The sequence below is a fragment of the Heterocephalus glaber genome, unplaced genomic scaffold (assembly GCF_053883595.1).
Source record: "Heterocephalus glaber isolate CG9 unplaced genomic scaffold, H.glaber_assembly_v1.0 deba00001564, whole genome shotgun sequence".
In the NCBI taxonomy this organism is placed as follows: Eukaryota; Metazoa; Chordata; class Mammalia; order Rodentia; family Bathyergidae; genus Heterocephalus; species Heterocephalus glaber.
The window spans coordinates 23,006,271-23,029,364 of record NW_028258351.1 but is presented as its reverse complement, the minus strand read 5'-3'; the positions used below and the strand labels follow the sequence as shown (position 1 = coordinate 23,029,364).

The 23,094-nt window shown below is 41.8% G+C and overlaps 1 protein-coding gene across 14 annotated transcripts in view; it reads right to left on the bottom strand.

The window, feature by feature from the left end:
* Positions 1–23,094, bottom strand: part of Dnah9 (dynein axonemal heavy chain 9) — a 373,887-nt gene that overhangs the window by 323,727 nt on the left and 27,066 nt on the right. For 12 of the 14 annotated variants that reach the window (XR_002386940.2, XR_015443305.1, XR_015443304.1 and 9 more), the window contains exons 7-12: positions 20,736–20,903; positions 18,519–18,635; positions 14,696–14,846; positions 5,889–6,003; positions 2,463–2,531; positions 792–918 (exon numbers count right to left, since the gene is read on the bottom strand). Coding sequence is in view for 8 of the 14 variants with exons in the window: in XM_087192015.1 (XP_087048141.1) it covers positions 792–918; positions 2,463–2,531; positions 5,889–6,003; positions 14,696–14,846; positions 18,519–18,635; positions 20,736–20,903 (747 nt within the window). In the remaining 6 variants the exon portion in view is untranslated. Of the gene's footprint in view, positions 1–670; positions 919–2,462; positions 2,532–5,888; positions 6,004–14,695; positions 14,847–18,518; positions 18,636–20,735; positions 20,904–23,094 lie in introns of those variants that run through there. The other 2 variants (XM_087192020.1, XM_087192021.1) reach the window with 2 other exon arrangements.

The window sequence follows — 23,094 nt, the reverse complement described above, 5'->3', positions numbered from 1 at the left end:
TACTTTTTATTGTGGGGTACCATCCACAGCATTGTAAGAAGTTTAGAAGCACTCTGATATTAACCCATGAGATGCCATTGACACTCCCTTCAAGTTTGACAAACCAAAATGTTTCCAAGTAGACAAGAGTACCCCTTTGCCCCAGATGAAAACCCCTAGGCTAGAGTCTTATTTCCAAAGCTACCCTGGAATTTATCATATGTTATGTAATAAAGATAGAATTTTCATGCTTAGAGTCTGGCTCCCTTGAAGATAAGAACCAGATCTTACATACACTTGGGGACATGACTTGGTGACATTTCCCACATCTAGTCAGTGACCTATGCATATAGTAAGAATTCAAAGTAGGTCTGGAGTGTTTGGCACTAAATGGTCAGAATATTTCACCACATCTTCCTAAGCCACCTAATGATGCCTCAGTTGATAATGGATGACCTGTATGACTTGGTTCCATGGGACTGTATTACCTAGTGGCATTGTAGGTATCTTAGTTCCTGTAACTCTATGAAGTTCTCACAATGGCAAACTTGCCTAGCAATGCATTTTTCAAAACTTGTACCTACTGGTAAGTGACCTATGCCTGTATTTCCTATTGTGCAAAATCAGAGCAAACATATTGATCAACTCTAAATCAAAACATGAACCCGAACAACTTAAGAAAATGTTGCACCTTAGGATTCATACCCCCAAAGAAATCCAGGGTATAAATTCTTTTGAGCAGCTTTTGGATATTCTTATGAAATGCTTTCTTCTTTAGGACCCACAAAAGAAGTAACTACCACCCAAATGACCTGTGGGTTAAAGTTGACAGTGATCTCCTTTGTCTGAGGGTCACGTTGCAGAAGTGGTTGGGAGAGGTTGTACTGTGACTTCTCTGATACTGAGTGACACCAATCCTCATAAAGTCTTGTTTCATACCTGCAATGATCAGAGACAACAGCCACTTTACAATTACCCTCACAGCTCCCCAACTCCTGGCCATGCTTCATAGTATGAACTGAACAAACCTTTAGGAACTGATCTAGCCAGCCTGGGGTAGCTCCTGCAGCTAACCACTGATTTCTAAAGATGGCATCATTTCTAACAATCAAAAGATTCTACGTGATGTTTTAGGGGATAAAAGAAGTTGAGGTTAGTCTCAGAGAACACTGAAAAGTTTCTTGGATAACATTTCTCCCACATGCATCTTCATGTAGCTCATGGACATTCATCATTTAGTCATTACATATTGACTGAACATGGCTGGGCTCGGGGAATAAATCAATGAATAAACGCCTCATGGTAAATGTAGCAAAGAGTAAGGACTACAGAAAAACATCACCATAATACAATGTGGCATGTACCATTCTGGAGACTGGACAGGGCATGAGGCATCTAAGGGCAGAGGTGGGAGCCTGGAGAATGAGAAGCAGAACATCAGAGAGGTGGTGAGGGAATGTTTGACTGAGGTGAGTGGAGGTGGGACAGTAAGGAGGCAGTAGCATTCCCCTCTAAAGCACTGGCATCATTGAAGGGTGATGCGGCAGGACTATGTGCTGGGAACACTGTGAGGGCAGCAGGTCCAGGGCTGGAGGTGGTGAGAGCGAGACAAAGGCCACATTAGGGAGAGCTTTTCCTGTCACACTAAGGAAAAAGGTTTCCGGCTGGTAGGGGATATGGTGACATTATGGATTTGGCAACAGTGTGGGCCACCAGGGGCACAAGTCAATAGCAAGGAGGACCTTCAGGGAGCTGCTGCAGCAGATCAGGCTAGAGAAGACCCAGGCTCTCATGAAGACGCTGGTGGTGAAAACGAAGAGGGGAGAATATGTGCGAAGCTATTTGGGAAGTAAAGGGAATAGAGCACAGCTTATCTGGCAGGTGAGGGTGCCACCAGTTGATTTATCTAACACAATGCCTAGCAAAATCAGAATCCCAGTCATCATATCTACTCTCTTATCTCTTGCATCAGGAGAAAGAGCAAATGGCAGAGGGAGAAGTAAGACCACAGGCTGTTTCTAGATCTTACACTTTCAAAAGGACCTACTCAGCTTTCAAGTAGGAACAATGATGAACCAGTATAAAATTTTCATTCTTATGCTTTCTTCATAAAGGGATGCAGGAGACATTTTTTAGACTTATTTCTTCTCAGTGCAGCACTGACTCTTGCTTTCTGCTTCGTGAGTAGCGGCTGTGATTTTCTGAGATGCTCATTGCTCATCTGGTCCAACACCTTTTAGCTCCGAAGGGCTTGTACCATGCTCCCAGCAAAGCTACACTGGGAAAGCATATGTGTCTAGCATAGACCCTGTATGTGGAACCTAGAAATATTACACTCACAAGTACCTAGGCTATAACATAAAACACACAGCGACATTTCAGAGCTGCTAAGGAACTTGCATGAACCTGGAACAGCAACAGGCATTGTGGGGGAGGGATCTGCAATTGGTAGGATGAGGCAATCAATCCCAGAAGCTGCTTACTTTTCCAGCAATGACAATATATCTTCATATTGTTGTATCATTCGCTTTCCTTCAGCAGATTCCATGCAACTATCCGTACACAAGAGAAAAAAAATTATATAGAATCAGAAGTCAAAATAAGGATCTGAGGAACAAACTGCAGCCTGTAGAGGCTGCATGGCTTTTTGGGGCTGGTTTCCAAATACCCTTGAAGGCGCTCACATTCTTCCTCCTGAACATCCTCCTCGAACCACTAGAGGGCGCCTGCACTTGCTAAAACTCAGGCTAAACCATAGTTGATGAGGATGTTGAAACCTTCCCCAGAGCTTTCGCCAACCTTTCACCTAGTTGAGTTAGTCATCTACAAGGGAAGGGAAGGCCCTCAAGAAATCTAAACACAAGGGGGCTGGGGATGTAGCTCAGTGGCACCGTGCCTGCCTCGCAAGCGCAAGGACCTGAGTTCGATCCCCAGTACAAATATAAGTAAGTAAATAAATAAATAAATCTAAGCACAAGGGAAATTAAAATATTTAAGAAAAATCCTAGAAAAAGAAAAAAACTATGAGCTGCATGACATTATATATGTACATATACAAGTATATATAATTCTTATATATGTGTACATATGTATTTGTATATAACAATATATAGGTAGATGATTTCCTGTCTTTAAAAATTCATCTAAGGCAAGTGATAAAGAACATTGCCACTCCTTGAGATGCTATATGAGGTCCCACCCACCTGTCACCTCCTAATTGTGCGCACATGCACTGAGACATACACACACACATGCATGTGCTCTCTCTCTCTCTCTCTCACACACACACACACACACGCAGAGGCTTCCACAAGAATGCTGAGGACCCCAGAGGAGAGTGGGCAGTCTGGACTGAGGCACTGGTACCCACAACTGTTTCCCCTGGTATTGATACATGCTGCAACATTCAACGAAAGTCCGGCTCCTGGGACAATTGGTGAAGTATCTTTATTTTTCAGAAACCTTCACATTAACTATGTGGAATCTGTATTTGTCCTGCTAGCAAAATGAGGCAGCTTATTGGGAAGAGTCTTTACAGTCTATTTGCTCTTTAAATCCACCAGATCCCTTGAGCCTTCCCTTCAATCCTCTCTCCTGTCTGCAAAGGAAGCTCTGCACCCCAAGTGGCTGAGCTCCCTTTTGTGGTGAGTTAACAAGTGCACCGTGAGGCAGCCATGGGAAGCAGAAGTCCCCCAACCAGCTGGGTCGGCTCTTGCCTAGCTCTCCCCTCACACTCTGTGGGATTTCCACAAGTCTCACAACCCACAGATCTCACTCTTTTGTATTTGGAAGAGATAAAGGTCAGAGAGTTCTCACATGGAGCATATGGCAGTCACTTAGTGGGTCTGAGAAGGCACAGGAAGCAGTACACCCAGACTCCCTGTCACTTCCATTTCACTTCATGGCAAAGAATGCACAACATTTTGAATGACTAACAAATATATATTACACATTTGGATTCATTTTGAAAACGGGAATTTTCATGAGTCTTGCGGAGGTTGCCATTATGTGCCATCCAGATTTCCTCTTGGGACCAGGCCCTCTGACCACACCCAGACTTCCCCTAAACCCAGTCCCACTCTGGTCAGCCATGCTGGCTGTAGATGCAGCATAGCTGCTTTCTTCTTTGACAACAGCCGCAATCAAAGACAAGGCTGTGTCGATTTCCAGGTGAGCCCACAAGCCAGGACTAGCTCATGTAGGGGCACAAGGCAGGGCAGCTCTCAAGGGACATTCCTCCCCTCAGTGAATTAACTGAAGCCTTGGCTATTACTATCCAGCAGCTCAACCTCTCCCCTACCCCATCTCTTTCCCCTCTGTCCCTCATGGGTACTGTTCCCGAGAACATCTTTATCAATTTCTGCATACATATTTCAGAGTTCCTGGTTCCCTGGAGCTAGATCTATGGTAGCTGTGTAGTCCACATTCCTGAAAACAGCCCAACATCCCTTCCTACCTTCACATTTCTTTTTCCTTCTTCCTTAATGGAATGTCTAAGAAGTGTGAGGGCTTGGCTCTACTCCCAGCCAAACTTTTCATGGCTGGGCAGCCCCAGGAAGAGCTCTGGGCTGGGAGACCCAAGACTCAGACATTTTTTTCCAGTCCTCTGTCTCTGAAACCTTAGGCAAATAACTTCACTTCTCTATCCTTCATTCCTTCATCAGCAGATTATGGAGTCTGCCTAGCAGGTGTTGTACATGATCACACCCTGGGTACACCTCTCCCAGAGACATGCTGTGTTCGACCTGTGCAGTCCGGGGAAAATGGAATTCTTAGGCATTTCAAAGTTGGACGTCCAACTTTCAAAGGCAGATTTAAAATCTCTCTGCAATATGAAGGAGATAACTCCCACTGGGGTCGCTTTTCTAATTGGTGACACTCCAGTGGAGAGGTGACAGCCCCCTTCAATACTCTGTCCTGCCATCTCACACCCTCTGGCTCATGTGCCTTGCTCTGGCTTTACTATTTACCAGCAGCCTCAGCAGAGAAGAAACATTTTGTCTGAGGGGCTCTGTAGAAGACTTCCCTAGAACTTGCAATCTCTGACTCAGTTTCTCCCAGAAATGAACCCCATGGAGCAAAAGGAGTGAGTCTGTGGTCAGTTAAGCCTTGTAATATGCTTGGTACTTAGTACTTGGGCCTAAGCTTCTCTACAATGCTTTCTAATTTCAAAAGCTTGTGATAATAATGGCCAGTTCTAATTATTTCCTTTCATTGTATGTCCCAAAGCCAGGTGCTTTGAACAAGATCAAGTGTTTTGAGAGAAAAGAGCAGAGAAAGAGTGCCCATCCCTAATGGTATTCCAGACATAATGTCCCAAATGACTCCTTTCACTCATACCTAGCAGCTAAGAGGTCTCTAAGTATCTTGACTTCTAGACTCACCCATGAAGCAGGCCCATGCTTTCTTGTTCTGATCACCATCAGAGTGACAGGGGGAGACTGGCAAGAAGCAGAGTCACAGAGTCACAGTAGGTGACAGGTGAGGCCCAAGCAGCTGCATCTTTAACAAGCTCCTCCAGGGCGTCCTCATAGTGCCCTTTAAGGAACTCTGGCTTCACTGCTTCCCAGCAGCCCCAGCAGCCTCAGCAGCAAAGAGATATTTCATCTGAGGGAGCACTGTGGAAGACCTCCCCAGAGCTTGCAGTCTCGGACATGGTTTCTCCCAGAAATGAGGCCCAGGACCAAAAGGGGGTCAGCCTGTAGTCAGTTAAGCCTGGCTGACTCAGAGGGACTTGGCTTGGACCTCAGTCCAAATGTACCAGTATCTTTACTGCTTGGCCATAGCTATCTAGCCTGTTGCTGGAAATGAGAAGAAATGAAGCTGGTTTTCATGCTGTAGGCAAGTGATCTTCCACATTCAAAGTACAGAATGAAAACAAACCTGACATTCAGCAGCAAGATACTCACGGATATGTGATGCGTCTGAAGTTGCTGAAAGGACCCTGGATGCGCTGCCTCAGCTCCTGTGCCCACCGGAGGCCCCCAGCCAGGGCAGGCATGTTCTTGTGTACTGATGAGAACCCTGGGGATATGGCACAACCAGACTAAAGCAAGGCCACATGGTCCCTCAGGTCCCTCCTCCCCACTGAGGTCTCCTGCCTGTTACTCCACAACTGCTGCATCTACCTCCAGACTCAAGTCACCCTGGGCCCACACTGAGGCATCCCTGGGAGGTCGCCGTGCTCTATGAAAGAAGAAGGAAGAGTGACCCAGGGACGAAGATGTGAGCCCCCTGCTGAGCCATTCTAATTTAATTGGTCTGGACTCCACAGTCATAGGTATTTTTAGAAGCTCTCAAGATTATTCTACATGTAGTTAGGGTTGAGCAACACTGCCTTAAATGAACAATTCTCTATGGGTCTCAGTTTTCTCATCTGTGTATTGGAATAATATTTTCTTTGTTTAGTGGACTTTGATGGTTTCTGTAAGAGGTCAACAAGGTTATGAATGAGACAAGCTGTGTGGATTATGAAGCACTTGAGCAGAGCTGGTGCACCTGGGACATGCTTATTTTAGTTCATATAGTAATTTCATTTACTTATAATTAGCTGTCCAGATTTAGCAAATATGAGATTTCATTTAAAAAACAACACATCACTTTTCAGTTTCTCTGGTAAAATGGGAAGAATGGCAACAGTATGTTTCCATTTCTAACAAGCAACAAGAACTGAAGAGAGGGCCCTTCCTTTACTTCTCCATAGGCTCCACTACTCCCTGATGTATCACACTCAGCCCAGATCACTAATTTCATTACCAGTTTGTCCTCCAAGATCAGGAAAGTTCTAAGATGACACCCTTGCATAAATTTCTACCCTTTCAGTGTGGTAGAAGCGGTGGCTATAGTGAGATATCATTCCTGTGATTACTTTATATTACACAGCAGAAGACAGAGGATCCTGGGTGGGCCTGATGCTACCAGACAAGCTCTTCAAATGTACAGCTCTGACTGGAAGAGGTGCCACACGCCTGTAATCCCAGCACTCGGGAGGCTGAGGAAGGAGGGTCATCATGAGTTTGAGGCCACCATGGGTTCCTTAGTAAGTTCAAGGCCAGCTTAGGCAACATAGACAGATCCTTTCTCAAAAAAAAAAAAAAAAAATGGTACTCTGGATGGGGGCAGAAGAGGAAGTCAGAGTTTGGTAGCATGAAAGGATTCACTGTGCCACTGCTGGCCTGAAGATGGAAGCAACCAAATGGCAAAGACTAGGTAGCCTCTAGTTGCTGGAAGAGGCTCCTGCCTGATTACCAGCAAGGACACGGGTATCCCAAGTCTTAAAACCACCAGGAACTGGGTTCTATCAACAAGAATGAGTTTGGAAGTAGATTTTCCCCCAGAGCTCCCAGAAGTAAATCTAGCCTGACTAGTACCTCAATTCCAGTCTCATAACCCTGAGTTGAAATCCCAGACAAAACATGGTAGACTTCTGTCTTCCAGAACTGTGTGCTGAAAGATGGGTAAGGTTTTAAGCTACTAAAGCTGTACACATTTACTATTTTGTCCCCAAAGATGTTTTTGAGTCTTCAAAACTCTGTGTTTGACTGTAAGGAGTCATGAGGATGGGCCCACATAAAGCTGGACCAACAAATTTTCTGATAATGACTTCCTCAGTGGAGCCCAGTTTTAGTGACCTCAAGATGAAATGTGTTACTAACACATTATTCATCTACTTAAAAACCTTTCAGAACACGCTAAATCACCCCGCTGCAGACAGGCAGGTCTACCCACACCCTACCGAGGTCCCCAGTCACACGGAACACACACTGAATCAGCCTGCTGCAGACAGGCAGGTCTGTGCATGCCCTACTGAGGTCCTGAGTCACGCAGAAGACACTGAATCACCCCGCTGCAGACAGGCAGCCACCTGATTCCACACTACAAAGACGCAGAGGACACCAGACCACCAGACCAAGGTACTGAGTCCCACTGTTCCCGGCCCAGAGGTAGGGGCTTCTGAGCCGTCATCCCACTGCTCCTGGTCCAGAGGAAGGGACTTCCCGGTCACCATCCCTCCCACTGCTCCCAGCCCAGAGGAAAGGGCCTTTGGGCCACCTTCTGTCCCGCTGCTCCTGGCCCAGAGGGAGGGGCTTCTGAGCCACCATCCCACTGCTCCTGGTCCAGAGGAAGGGGTTTCCCGGCCACCATCCCTCTGGCTGCTCCCAGCCCACAGGAAAGGGCTTTTGGGTCACCATCCCTACAGCTGCTCCCAGCCCCCGTCCCACCCCACCCAGCTCAAAGGAGGTAATCCGTGCAGGCACTAACAGCCCCCCGCCCCAGTTGAAATGAGAAAACATGTAAATAAGTCTCAAAACCAGACTTCCAGATCACCTACAGAAACCCCAAAGGGAAATGAGATGGAACACTCTGATACTCAACCACCTGGACCCACTGAACTGGCAACAAAAAGGGATCTGGAAAAAATGAAATCACAAATAATTTCTCAGATAACAGGAGAAATTGTGCCCCTAGTGCAAGACATGATTAATAAATCTAGAGAGGAGCTGAGGACCATGATGGAATCCCAACATAAGAAACAAATGGAATCCATAAAACAGATGCAAATAGATTTCCAGGACATGAAAAACTCCACCGAAAGTCTACACAGCAGAATGAGCCAATGTGAGGACAGAATTTCAGATATAGAAGATAAGATTGCAATTAGTGACCAGGAAAAGAAAAATTGCTTCAAAATTATAAGGGAACATGAGAAATCAATCCAGCAGCTGCTAGATGATGCAAAAAAGAATAACATAAGACTGATTGGACTCAATGAAGAAACAGGAGAGCATGCAGATGACATAAAAAAATCTCCTCACAGAAATAATGGCCGAAAACTTCCCAAGCAGGGGAAAAGAGCTTGACATACAGATAAGTGAGGCATATAGGACTCCAAATAGCCTTGATCAAAAAAAACTACACATAGGCATATAATTGTTAAGATTCCAGAAACACAACAGAAGAACAAAGTTCTCCAAGCAGTCAGAGAAAAGAAACAAATCACATACAAAGGAAAGTCCATCAGAATCACAGCAGACTTCTCGACACAAACCATCAAGGCAAGAAGAGCTTGGAGTGACATATTCCAAGCCCTAAAAGAAAACAGCCTCCAACCAAGATTGATGTACCCTGCAAAACTATCTTTCAAAATGGATGGAGAAATAAGATACTTTCATGACAAAGAGCACCTTAGGAACTTCGTGAATACCAAACAAGCACTCCAAAGAATTTGACACAATATCCTAGGAATAGACATTGAGGATCACAACCCCAGGGAGTAAAGCAGAATGAACCCATCTGGCATGACAAGAAAAATGTAAAGGGGGTGAACCCAACAAAAAGAAAAAGTCATGGCAATGACAAGTCAATACGTTTCAGTTATAACCATCAATGTTAATGGTCTCAATTCACCAATGAGAAGAAATAGACTGGCAGAATGGGTCAAGAAGCAAAATCCAACAATATGCTGCATACAAGAAACACACTTAATTCAAAAGGAAACTCATAGACTGAAAGTTAAAGGGTGGAAAACAATACTGCATGGGACAGGAACCCGAAAAAAAGCAGGAGTAGCTATCCTCTTGGCAGATCAAGTAGATTTCAAACCGACACTGATTAAGAGAGACGAAGAAGGACACTACATCCTTGTAAAGGGAAGAATCCAAGAGGAAGAGATGACAGTCATAAATATCTATGCACCAAACACTCGTGCACCCAACTATATAAAACAAATACTAACAGACATGAAAAGTCATATATGCACTAACACAATTGTAGTGGGGGAACTCAACACCCCACTGTCATAAATAGATAGATCAACTAGACTAAAAATAAGTAATGAAATACTAGAACTCAATCGAACTCTTGAACAAATGAATTTAACAGATGTTTACAGAGTCTTCCACCCCACAAAATCAGAATACACGTTCTTCTCAGCTACACATGGGTCATTCTCCAAAACAGACCACATACTCACACACGGAACATGTTTAAGTAAGTACAAAGGAATTGAAGTTATCCCCTGTATATTATCTGACCATAGTGCGATGAAGTTGGAGATCCATAGCAAAAGAAACTCAAAAAATTTCATAAACACATGGAAATTGAGCAACACACCTCTCAATAACCAATGGGTCACAGAGGAAATTAAAGAAGAAATCAGACAGTTCCTTCAATTCAATGACAATGACAATACAACATATCGGAATCTATGGGACACAATGAAAGCAGTCTTACGAGGGAAATTCATAGCAGTGAATAAACATATTATGAAAACAGAATGAGCCCAATTCAACAACCTGATGCTGAAACTCAAACTTCTAGAAAAAGAAGAGCAGGACAACCTCAAAGCTCATACAAGGGAGGAAATTATAAAGATCAGAGGAGAAATCAATGCAATGGAGACTAAGAGAACGATGCAAAAAAATCAATGAAGCCAAGAGTTGGTTCTTCAAAAGAATCAACAAAATTGACAAACCTTTAGCTAACCTTGTCAGAAAAAGGAAAGAAAAGGCCCAAATCCATGCAATTAGGAATGAAAAGGGTGAAATTACAACAGACCCAGCAGAAATCCAGAGGATCATCAAGACCTACTTCCAGAACCTATACGCCAATAAGAGGGACAACACAGAAGAAATGGACAGATTCCTAGATACATATGAATTACCAAAGTTGAATGAAGAAGACCTAAAAATTCTGAACAACCCAATATCAACCAATGAAATTGAAAATGTAATTAAAAACTTATCAACTAAGAAAAGCCCGGGCCCTGACGGCTTCACTGCTGAATTCTACAAGACATTTAGAGAGGAACTGCTGCCACTACTGTTTAAACTCTTCAATGAAATTGAAAGGGAAGCAATACCCCCAAATTCATTCTTGGAAGCAAGCATCACCTTGATCCCCAAAGCAGAGAAAGACCCAACTGAAAAGAGAACTATAGGCCAATCTCACTGATGAACATAGATGCAAAAATCCTTAATAAGATACTGGCCAACAGAATGCAGAAGATCATCAAGAAGATCAAACACCCTAATCAAGTGGATTCATCCCAGGGATGCAGGGATGGTTCAATACCTGCAAATCAATCAATGGAATACACTATATCAATAGAGCCAAGGACAAAAACCATATGATTATCTCCATAGATGCAGAAAAAGCATTTGACAAAATCCAACATGCATTTATGATAAAAACCCTATAAAAAATTGGAACAGATGGTCTCTACCACAAACTGATAGAAGCCATTTATGAAAAACCAACAGCCAATATCATACTAAATGGTCACAAACTGAAATCCTTCACACTAAAATCAGGAACAAGATAAGGATGTCCACTATCACCACTCTTGTTCAATATAGTTCTGGAAACATTAGCCATGGCAATTAGACAAGAGAAACAAATAAAAGGAATAAAGATAGGTAATGAAGAAGTCAAATTGTCATTATTTGCAGATAACATGATACTCTATATAGAAGACCCCAAGAACTCCACCAAAAGTCTTCTAGACTTAATAACCAAATTTAGTCAAGTAGCTGGTTACAAGGTCAACACACAAAAATCAATAGCTTTCCTCTACACCAATGACAGACTCACTGAGAGAGAAATAGGGCAAATAATTCCTTTCACAATAGCATCCAAAAAACTGAAATACCTAGGAATCATCCTAATGAAAGAAATTAAAGACCTCTTCTCTGAAAACTATGGCACTCTGAAAAGAGAGATTGAAGATGATATCAGAAAATGGACAGACATCCCCTGCTCCTGGGTAGGAAGGATTAATATAGTGAAAATGGTCATATTTACAAAACTGCTATATAGATTTAACGCAATTCCAATTGAGATCCCAGCAGCATACTTCATAGACCTTGAGAAAAAAATTGAAAAATTCATTTGGAGCAAGAAGAGAACCAGAATAGCAAAAGCAATTCTAGGTAACAGAGACATGGCAGGGGGTATCACAATCCCCAACCTGCAACTATACTACAAAGCTACTGTGATAAAAACAGCGTGGTACTGGCAAAGAAACAGACTTGAGGACCAGTGGAACAGATTAGAAGATGCAGAAACAACGCCAGACACACTCAGTCATCTCATCTTCGATAAAGGAGCCAAACACCCTCACTGGAGGAAAGATAGCCTCTTTAATAAATGGTGCTGGAAAAATTGGGCTTCAACTTGCCAAAGATTAAAACTAGACCTGTATCTCTCACCATGCACTAAACTAAAATCAAAATGGATTCAAGATCTAAATATTAAAATAGAAACTCTGAACCAGTTGGAACAGAGGTTAGGTAGAACCCTTGAAGACATCGGTGTAGGAAAAGATTTTATGAACAAAACCTCAGTTGCCCGTGAACTAGCACAAACAATCAACAAATGGGATCTCTTCTTATTAAAAAGCTTCTGCACAGCAAGAGAAACCACCAGCAGTGTGAAGAGACAACCCACAATGTGGGAAAAAATCTTCACCTGCTCTTCCTCAGACAAAGGTCTACTATCTCGAATCTATAAAGAACTTAAAAAGATCAGATCTCCCAAATTTAAAGACCCAATCCACAAATGGGCATCTGAAATGAACAGACATTTCTCACACAAAGAAGTAGAAATAGCAAATAAATACATGAAAAAATGTTCAACATCACTGGTCATTCGAGAGATGCAAATGAAAACAATGCTGAGATTCCACTTCACTCCAGAAAGAATGGCTGCTATCATGAAATCAACCAATAACCAATGCTGGCGGGGCTGTGGGGAAAGAGGAACCCTGCTCCACTGCTGGTGGGAGTGTAGACTGGTGCAACCACTGTGGAAATCAGTATGGAGATACCTCAGAGAACTAGGACTGGAAGTCCCATTTGACCCTGCTATTCCACTGCTGGGGATCTTCCCCAAAGAATTCAAAGAATCATACCACAGTGATATATGTGCACCCATGTTCATAGCAGCACAGTTTGTGATAGCTAAAACTTGGAAACAGCCCAAATGCCCATCAACTGGAGACTGGATAAAGAAAATGTGGTTTTTTTTATAAAATGGAGTACTACTCAGTCATAAAAAATGAGAAATTAGAGACATTTATAGCTAAGTGGATGCACATTGAGGCAATACTCTTAAGTGAAATAAATAGGACACACGTGTAAATACCGAATAGTTTCTCTGGTGTGAGAAACTGAAAGTGTAAATAAGGACTAAATGTATAATAGGTCATGTGAAATAGGAAGAAAAGGGGCAAAGGGGAAGGAAGTGGAAGGGCTAGGGGAAAGGATAGAAGGGAATGGGATTAATATGAGGAAATGGAAAAACAGGAACAAAATCTTTGTAAATAGGGAGGACTGGAGGGGCTGAAGGGAGGGCTGGGCAAGGGTGAAAAATAAGAACCAAGAGAGACTATGTAAAGGTGCAAATTTCCAATGATGAATGTCATTATATTGTATACCTAAAATGTACCAATGATTAGAATGAATGACTGATAATGTAAAATAGGAAGAAAAGGTCCAAAGGGGTAGGGGTAGTGGGAGGGGCAGGGGAAAGGAAAGAAGGGAAAGGAAAAAATGCTGAGAAATGGAAAAAATGGAAATAAAGTCTTTGTAAATAGGGAAGGGTGGAGGGTGTGAAGGGAGGGCTAGGAATGGGGAAAAAATAAGAACCAAGATGCATTATACAAAGGTACAATTCCCAGTGAGAAATGTAATTGTGTGGTATACCTACAATGTACCAATAAAAGAATTTAATTAAAAAAAAAGAAAAGACCTTTCATAAATTCCCTCGTCTGAACAATGATTTTCAGGTTCCTTAGCATGGCACATAAAGCACTTCACAAATCAATCCCAAACTCCAGGACTGTCTTGATCTCTCGCTCTACATATTTTGTTTGGGTGCAGGGAGTTCTGGCTGAGCATCTGTGTTTTCTCATGCCTTTGCTTTGGAAGCTTTTGTCTCCTTCCCTTGCTATCAACCCCTCACTTTCAGGGTTCAGCTCAATACCACCTTCTCCATAGACCCAACCTTGAATCATTCAGCCACAATTCATCTTTTTTGTTACTGTTCCTTACAACTCAAGCACTTCTCATATTCTATGAGCAATCATCTGTTAGTATTACTTTATCCCTTACCCAGACCTACCACTACATGCAATACCCACCAACATTCCTTGCATATAGTAAGGACACAAGAAATTTCTGTAAAACTGAAACAAACTTGCATTTGATTTTCAAACAAACAAGGCAGTGCATCTAATTGTAATAAAAATGGACACATCACACCTCCGCAAGGTAATTCACTGCCCTTTGCCAGGTTCCTGCAGTTCCTCCCCACAGAAATACAGTTGCTATGGCAGTGAAAGGAAGAGGAAACTTTTCTCAGGCCCTGTAAAAATCTATTATGAATTGAGATATGTTGAAGAGTAATCAGTGTGACACCAATGATCAGGGCTCAACTCATCCATTATGCCAAAGTCACAATTGACCTGGGTGGTCAAGGGTTCACCACTATGGGTGAGGTTGCCCATCTCAATCCCAGATATATGGAAATGCACAGTTCAGTGAACCCTAAAACTGCCCAAGATGGTCTGGAATTTCAAGCAAGAGGGTTATAGTTGCTTTTCTTGGAGAATGCCATAGATCCATATATGGACACTTAACAAAGACAAGAGGGGTGCATTATACCCTTCTCAGGAACAGAACCGCCCACATCAAAATCCCCTGGCCACTGAATCTACCAAACTCTGCCTCCTCCTGGACATGCTGATTGTAGATTATCCTCACGGCATCTAGGTCTTTGTTGAACATTCTGATGAGGGCAAGGTATTTATCTGATGTATCTTGTGTTACCAATGGTCTTTCAAGGAGGTTTCCTGCTATGTCTAGCAGCTGTAGAGAAAACAAAGAAAAAAGTCACAAATGAAATCTTTCCAAATCCTGTCTCCTGTTTTTTCTTTCCTATGGCCACCAATGCAGGGGGTGGGGAGGCAAAACTGTTCTTGCAGAAGTAGAGCAATAATTATTAGCATGTGGATATTTGTAATCTTTCCTGCTCTCCTTTGCTTCCAAAGAAAAAAGGACTCCTGTTTGCTGGATTACTGACCAGCCTCTCTTCTCCTGTAAGAATCTGAATAAAAGGGAAACTAAAGATGGCAGAAAGGTTAAATTCAGTTATGTAGTAAAGATCTGAAACGGAAGGATGGTGGTGATAGGAAAGAAAAGAAAGAAGCTAAGTGGGCTGAGTATTGGGTAGAATTTGGAGGGCTGAAATTTGAGAGTGGAAGCAATAAAACTGTCCCAGGGAGGGGAACAGTTGCCAGGAGAATGGCAGTGATTATGAGGATAATCCGCAAATGCACACCTGTGCATTAAAGCTGCCCTAACCTTGGGGTGCTTCCCAGGGCAGCAGAAATAAGCTGTGGAATGCTTTTAATTAACTTTTCATTCTGGCCTTGTTTCTCTGATTGTGATGCTGCCCTGGGACTAGACCATATAGGACCTCAGTTATACTTAAGATCTATCGAAACACTACTTCTAAATTTGTCTTCCTCCATAACATTCTGTGTCTACTAAATGCTTGAAGTCAGAGATTAACAAGGGACAAAGTAGCCAAACCTAACCTACAAACTCAGCCACTTCTAAAAAAGAGTTATTTTTAAAAAAGTAAACGAAGAGGAATACATGATGTAGAACTTGTGTCCACAGTTTATAATATTTACTCCCTGGCTCTGCAGAAACACTTGCTAGTCCTTGCTTTAAGTCAACAAGTACAAGAGATACAGTGTCAAGATTACTTCCACATATTCTGAAACTGGACGCTGAGTAGATTCCTTTTGTCTAACACTTCTTGCTCAATGTTATCACCTTATTTCATGTTGGGCCATTCCTATCACTACTTTTCTTAAATGTTTTTCAAAGCCTGGGGTAGGGGCAAAGGGAAAATGCCAGGAGGTGTTTGGCATGGGCTCAGAATCTGAGATGGTTTCAGAAGTCCTGTGTCTCTAAGCCATGTCATGGCGAAGGACCAAGTATAGAAAAGAGTCAATATGGGGGAAGGAGGGATCCTAGATCAGATAATTGAAGGCGCTAATATATTTTTCCTTCCACAGAAATCACCAGATTCCTAGTGGAAAGTATTTCCTCCACAATGGAAGCATAAAAGATTATGTCTCCACTGAGTCCCATGGCTCAAATCCTGTTGAGAAAGTGCAGACCAGTGGGCTAAAGATCCCTGTGTCCAGCCTGCACTCTGATTCGTAGACTTTGACATGGACATAGCCCGGCTGGATATGCCCTGCAAGACATACTTGGTGGTGGAATGATCTTACAGCAGTAATGGGGTATCTAGATTTCTGTAACCCCTCTGGCCAACCTGTAGTCCTTGAACCCGAGAAAGCACTTATTTGTATGAACTTACATTCATTGCAACTTCTGCTTTCATTGAAGGAAGAAGAAATGATTTTAGTTTTTTGTTGGTAATTTGACTAAAGGAGGAAAACAAAGCAGGTAGAAGGGACTAGATGGTTGTGATTTTTCTACCAGTTCCTGTAAGTTTTTGAGGAGTCAGGAACAGAAAAGAGAATTTGCCTTCATGAGAAATCTTTCAGACCCTGGAAACAAAGGATGCTCCTTCAGAGACCAGGCACCAAGTTGGAATGGGCCCTCTCTTCTGCCCACAGCCCTACTCCACCATAAAAATTTCAAGGGCTAAGAGTTTTAGAACCCAGGGAGACATACTCTTGGCATAAATGTGGATGTTTCATGGTGGGAGCAATCCAAAGAGCTTCAAACACCTTCCTGGACAGATGAAATGTAAATAAGAAACTGTGACTCAGAAGAGACACATGATTTCAAAGATGGAGCAACTTGTGAACAGATGGGAGGCACCTGCTGAAGACTTCTGGAAATCCAGGTGCAGAGGAATTCATAAGATGAGTGGGCTGGACATTCACAATGCAGGAGTAGAGTTGCAGCTTCTGAACCTCTCTGGTAGAGCCCCAATTAGCCATGATAGTTAATGGTTTATAGAATCATTTTACAGACTCATGTAAGCCCTTTTCTTGGAATTAGTTGAAATGCTTGAAAAGGGAATATAAGAAGTCTTATTAGGTAGGCTATGGAACAGGAGGTGTTTATTAAAGATTACACACACACACACACACACACACACACACTCAATGGCTAATGAAACCAGGCATATTTGGGTTACTTAATATTCTGAAATAGCATAGATTGAGCCATCTGGGGTTTAAGCCTTTCTATAATGCCCCACAAGTCACTCAGTATCTGTTTGGATATATTTAATGGATGGAAACTTAACTTCTTATCAAGGAAGCTCATACATCTTAAGCAGCTTTGACAGAAATCCCTTTTCTCTGTTGAACCAACATTTGCCATTTGCCTTCTTATAACTTCCTCCTGACTATAATCATTGAGGATTTTTAGAATAAACCACTTCATACTTTACAGAAGATTGCAGAAGACATGCTTCGCCAAACCTTCATGTCTTAAGACTCTGCTTTCTCAGTTATGCAGCTGTTTATGTCCTCATTTGTGTCCTACCTTCCCTGCCATGCTTTTTGTGTCACCTGATCCAAGCAAGACAGGGTAAGGGCACAAGTCTTGCTCTACTTACTGATGCCTGAATCCTGAAACCCACTACCTAGTGTGATAATTGTTATCTTGTCACTGTGACAAAGTATCTGATAAAATAAATTTAAAAGGAGGAAAGATTTATTCTGGGTCATGATTTTAGAGGCTTCCATCCGTGGTGGTTGCCTGGTTTCATTTCTTGGGCCTGTGATGATGCAGAACACTATGGCAGGAAGTACACAGTAAAGCAACACTGCTCACATCATGGCAGCCAGAAAGCAAAGAGAAAAGAAGAAAGGCAGAGGATCCAACAGCCCCCTCTAGAACATGCCCCAGTGTTCACTTCATTGCATTAGGCTCCACTTCTTAAAGGTTCCACCAGCTCCCAATAGCAACATCAGCTGGGGCTCAAACCTCCAATATATGAGGTGGGGGATGTCACTTAAGATCCAAAGCATGACTCATGGTAATTGGTTTGCTCCAGCTTGAATCAATCTAGCAGCAATGTTTAAACAGCTATGGGGGGGGGGTGTAGCTCAGTGGCACAGTGCCTTCCTGGCAAGCATAAAGTCCTGAGTTTGATTTCCAGTCCAACAAAATAAAAAACAACAACAAGAACAACAACAAAAATAAACAGCTATGGTACTGCAGAGCCATAGTTTCAGGATATAGACCATTCTCACTTTCAAAGATCAACTTATTGAGAAAGATTTAGCACCCAAAGAGAGCACTGCAGGAGAAACTCTTTAAAAGAATTTGTACATTGTCATGCTTTCAGAAAAGTGCAAGTAATCAGTCTGAGAAGCCCAGCTCTGCACACTTCCTTGCCCTTAATATTTTGTTCCCCTCCACCAAATAAAGAAGAATAATATTTGCAGGAATGAAGTATTCAGAATGTATCCCTACCATCCTCTGACAAGAGCTGGGGAAGTACTCAGCACAGGTGGCTCCTGCCCTACTTGTACAAACCTTAAAGGCATGCTCCAAGTCAGGTGTATCATCAAAAGCTTGAATAAAGATAGTCCCCAATCTTCGGTCAAGATCTTCTACTTTCTGGTTAAATCCAGAGAAGTCATTTACAAATTCCTGAGGAGACACCACATTATATCTGAGGAAAACATGACTTTCTGAAGGCCAATCCCAGGATAGTCTTTACTACCAACTTTTATACTTGAATCAGTCATACCAAAGATTTATTTTAATTCCCTAAAATTCAGCATGGTATGACTTAGTGTTCATCTATGTGGAAAGTGACCTTGTTTAGGCAGCATTTTAACCTAAATACTCCAGGCAAAATGAGTCAAATGTGAGGTTGGTTTCCTTTCACCTCCCTTTCTGTGGCCCTCTCTTCTACTTCCTGAAGCCCCTTTAGTTTCACCGCAGGGTCAGCTCATATGACCCCACAAGCAACAGCCCACCAATGGGGCTATTCCAACATTACCTACTGTGCTTCCTCCCCCAAGTCAAAACCCCATTTTTCTCAGTGAAACTGAACTCATCTAGTCATTAGAAGGAAAATTAGCTAAGTAAATGTGTGTTATTTGTTCTTGGTACACCTTAATTGGTTAATGGACAGGAACTAGCCATTGTCCCTATGGCTGCTAAATTCAGCAAATAAAAACACCTAGTTAAGTTTCAATTTCAGATAAACAATGAATTGTGTTATTACAAGTATGTCCCAAATATTGTATTTTATCTTGCCACCCTGAGTGTGTTTCTTTTCTTAGAGTACAGCAAATTTTAAGGAAATTTTAACTCAAATCTCTGATTTGTGCAATTATTGTTTATAATTACTATTTTACAATAGCAATGCATATTTTATTTTTAAAAAATGGAAAAACATTGTACAGTTCTACCTCCAAACCCAACCACATTGACTTTGTGATATGTTTTCTTACACCCCACTCATATTGTGTATGGGATTTTGTTTTATTCTATTATGTGGTTGTAAACACATGGTATATGTCCTGCTTGGTAATCCACCTTTTCTTTTCTACTTTTGACTCATGGAATTTTTGGAAAGTGGTACCTCCCGATTCTGGAGATTCTCCTGGATATTTGAAGATGTTCTGAGAAGATTCCTGCCCTAATTTCTTTCTCTGTTTTTTTTTTCCTGTTCGCTTAAAATTTCTTCTCCATGAATTCTGTCTTTTCTTTTAGAGAATTCTATTCCCTAATTCCATGCTGGCCTTTGTTTTATTTTTTTCCTGTGCTTATTTTCCCCACAGATTTTGGCTCTTGAAGGCTACATATGAGATGCGGGCTTTTTATTCCAATCCTGGAAAATGTATCTTCAGTTTGAGGAGGTATAACTTACCCTCTCTGACCACTAATACACTCCTGTCTACGTGTGCCTGGCCTTCACTTAGTAACCTCTGCTCAAAGTTTAAAACTTTCTTTTTCAATTTTATTGAAATATATTTGGCAAATAAAAATTATGTATGTCTGAGGTATAGAACTTGATGTTTTGATAAATGTGTACATTGTGAAATAATCATAATAATCATGCTGATTAACCCATCTATCCATCACCTCACTTGGGTACCATTTTCTCCTTTGAGTGTATGTGTTTGGGAGAGAGTAGTACCCTTGAGGTCTACGCTCTTAACAAATTTCAAATATCCATTACAATATTGTTAGGTGTCATCACCATGTTGCACATTAGATTTCCAGGGCTTCATCTTGCATAACTGAAATTTTATTATGCAAAGTTTGACCCACACCTCACAATTTCCCTTTCCCTCTGGCCCTTGACTACCTCCATTACCTTCTGATTTGACTATTATAGAGTCCATATATAAGTGAAACCATGTAGTATTTGTCTTTTTATGACTGGCTTATTTCACTTAGCTTAAATTTTTGAAGCCACATGGTGGTCCCAGCTTCCTTTGTCATCTCATGCCCATCTCAGCATCTCTGATCCCAGGTATTCTTATCCGGGGCAGGTAGTGGTTGGGAAAAAACATTTTCTCACTTTTTCTTAACATAAAGAATAAGTAGAATCTTTCTAATGACACAGGAATAATAAAAGATTTTCCCCGACACAAATAATAACTGATAAAAAACCCACTGGGACCATGGAGCCAAAGGAAATGCATAGGAATACACAAGTAAATCTCTAGACTTACAGGCTACAGGCATCTGAAAAAAGGACAAAGCTCCTGATTTAGCTCTTGCAGGCCCTACCCTGCTGTGGGAGTCCAAGAAGTCGTAGGAGCACTCAGAGAAGACCTTGTACATCTCTTGGAATTCCTCGTACATTTGGTGCACCAGCTGACTCAGGGTGTTCCCCCTGATGCCACTAAACTCAAGCTTTCCCAGTTTGTGGAAATCCAAGGCTGTCTTCAGAAGATCCTATGGGGATAATTCATAAGAGTTAAAATGATAATAAGCATCATCACAACAACCATGGATGGGAAGAGCTAGAAATCATATGGGGGTGGTGGTTGCTTAGGAAAATGTGACGCCTGATTAGTTTTGTAACCTTATTATTAGATTGTATTGGTAAAAATAACTCTTGTTTAAACTCAATAACAAAGCAAAGAGAAAATGCAGATAAATAAGATTCACAGATACCAAGAAAAACAAATGAATAAACAAATAATGAGAGGTATGCTTCAGCTTCTCTTAGTATTCTAACATAAAGTATAAAATGTTATAATAAAATCATGTGATTGGTGGCTTTGCTACTGACTTTTACTTAAACAGTCAATTTCTAATGGGCCATGTTATTTAGTTCTAGAGTGATAGTTGTTTTAGGAGAATTGGGTAGGAAAGCAGACCCTTGAAAGTTTGAAGGACAAATCCAGAAGGTGACACCAGCCTTCTTAGCAACTTCATCTGCCAAGGACAAAAGTCTGCTGAGAGTCTCTGCCTAGTATGCCATGTTGCATGCTGGGCAACAGAGGGCAGTTACTTACCGTCTCTGTGTCTGTGTTTCATTATTTGTAATAAACTTCATGGTATGGTTGTGGGAGCTAAGCAAACTAATGCAGGGTTTAGGCCAGTGCCAGGCATACAGTATGTGTCACTGTCACTGTTTTTGATGGGGCAGTGCCCCAGCTGTGCTCAGGTTTAAATTACAGGTGGATGACACAGCCTTGAAGCCTTGGGGAGGAGTCTCTCTCACATCTCTGGAAGCCACTTCACCTACGATGGCACAGTAGCCTCCTGAGCATGTCTAAAAGGACAGGTTGAATTTATGCCTTGTGAGTACCTCTCTAAAATCACAAAACCTCCAAGCCAAGATGTGCTTCCTATCAGGTATTTCAGTCTAGGTACAGAAAAGACAAAGGTGAAAGTTACCTTTGTGTCACTTTGGCAAACATTTTGTGTGGATCCCTAGAAGGGAGTCCTCTACCCTGAAGAGGTTGGAAGGGCTAGAAGAAGGTACAATATAACACTCAGTCTTGATATCACTTTGAGAAGCTGCCAGTGGTCACTGCCTGCTTGGCCCATCAGACTGCCACAAAGCTGTCCATTTCTTTCGTTTCCCCAGAACATAAAGTCCAATAGTGGTGACAAAGACATTAGAGTGGGGAAAAGTGGCTGACTTTTTGCTTTCCCCCCAACTTTGGACTTGAGTGCCATACAAATGTGGGCAGCCATCAAACAGCCCCCATTCTGCTCAGCTATGTTGGGGACCAGTCAGCAGTGGAGGCAAGGGGTGAGGAAAGAAGATGCCTGTCAAGAAGATAATCACCAGAACCAGGGCTCTTGTTACCCTCGGTAGGGGATGAGGCAGTTGCTGTTTAAAAATGCTAGAAGAAAACAGAGAAATTGTTCTGGATATTGTTACGGGGAACAGTTTTTTTGTAGAAGAACTTACCTCCAAACCACAGGAAACAAAAGCAAAACTAGACAAATGAGATAATATCAAAGTAAGAAGCTTCTGCTCAGCAAAGGAAACAATAGGCTGAAGAGGCAAACTATGTTAAGTCAGAAATTACTGTATTTGAACACTACTCATCTGACAAAGGGTTGCTATCAAAATATATAAGGAACTTAAAAAGTCAATAAGAAAAAGCAAATTAATCCAATTAAAAATTGGGAAAAGAACACAAATGGATACTTCTTGAAAGAAGAAATTCAAGTGGCCAATAAATTTATGAAGAAACGTCCGTCTTTATTTGCCATCAGGGAAATCCAAGTCAAAACCACAGTGAGATGTCATTTCACCCATTAGAATGATTACCATCAGACAGTCAAAAAATAACAAATGTTGGTGAAGATGTGGAGAAAAGGAACTCTCATACACTACTGGTGGAAACACAAGTACAGCTACTGTGGAGAACAGAATGGGAATCTCCCAAGAAATGAAAAACAGATCTCTTCTATGATGTAGCTATCTCATTTCTGGATATTGATCCAAAGGAAATAATATGAGTACATCAAAGAGACACCTGCATGCTCATGTTTGTTGCTGCACTATTCAGTGTAGCTAAGGTATGGAACTAACATAGATACCCATCAATGGAAGAATGGATAAAGAAAATATGACATAAATAAAGATATCCTGTCGTTTGTAACAAAATAGGTTGAACAA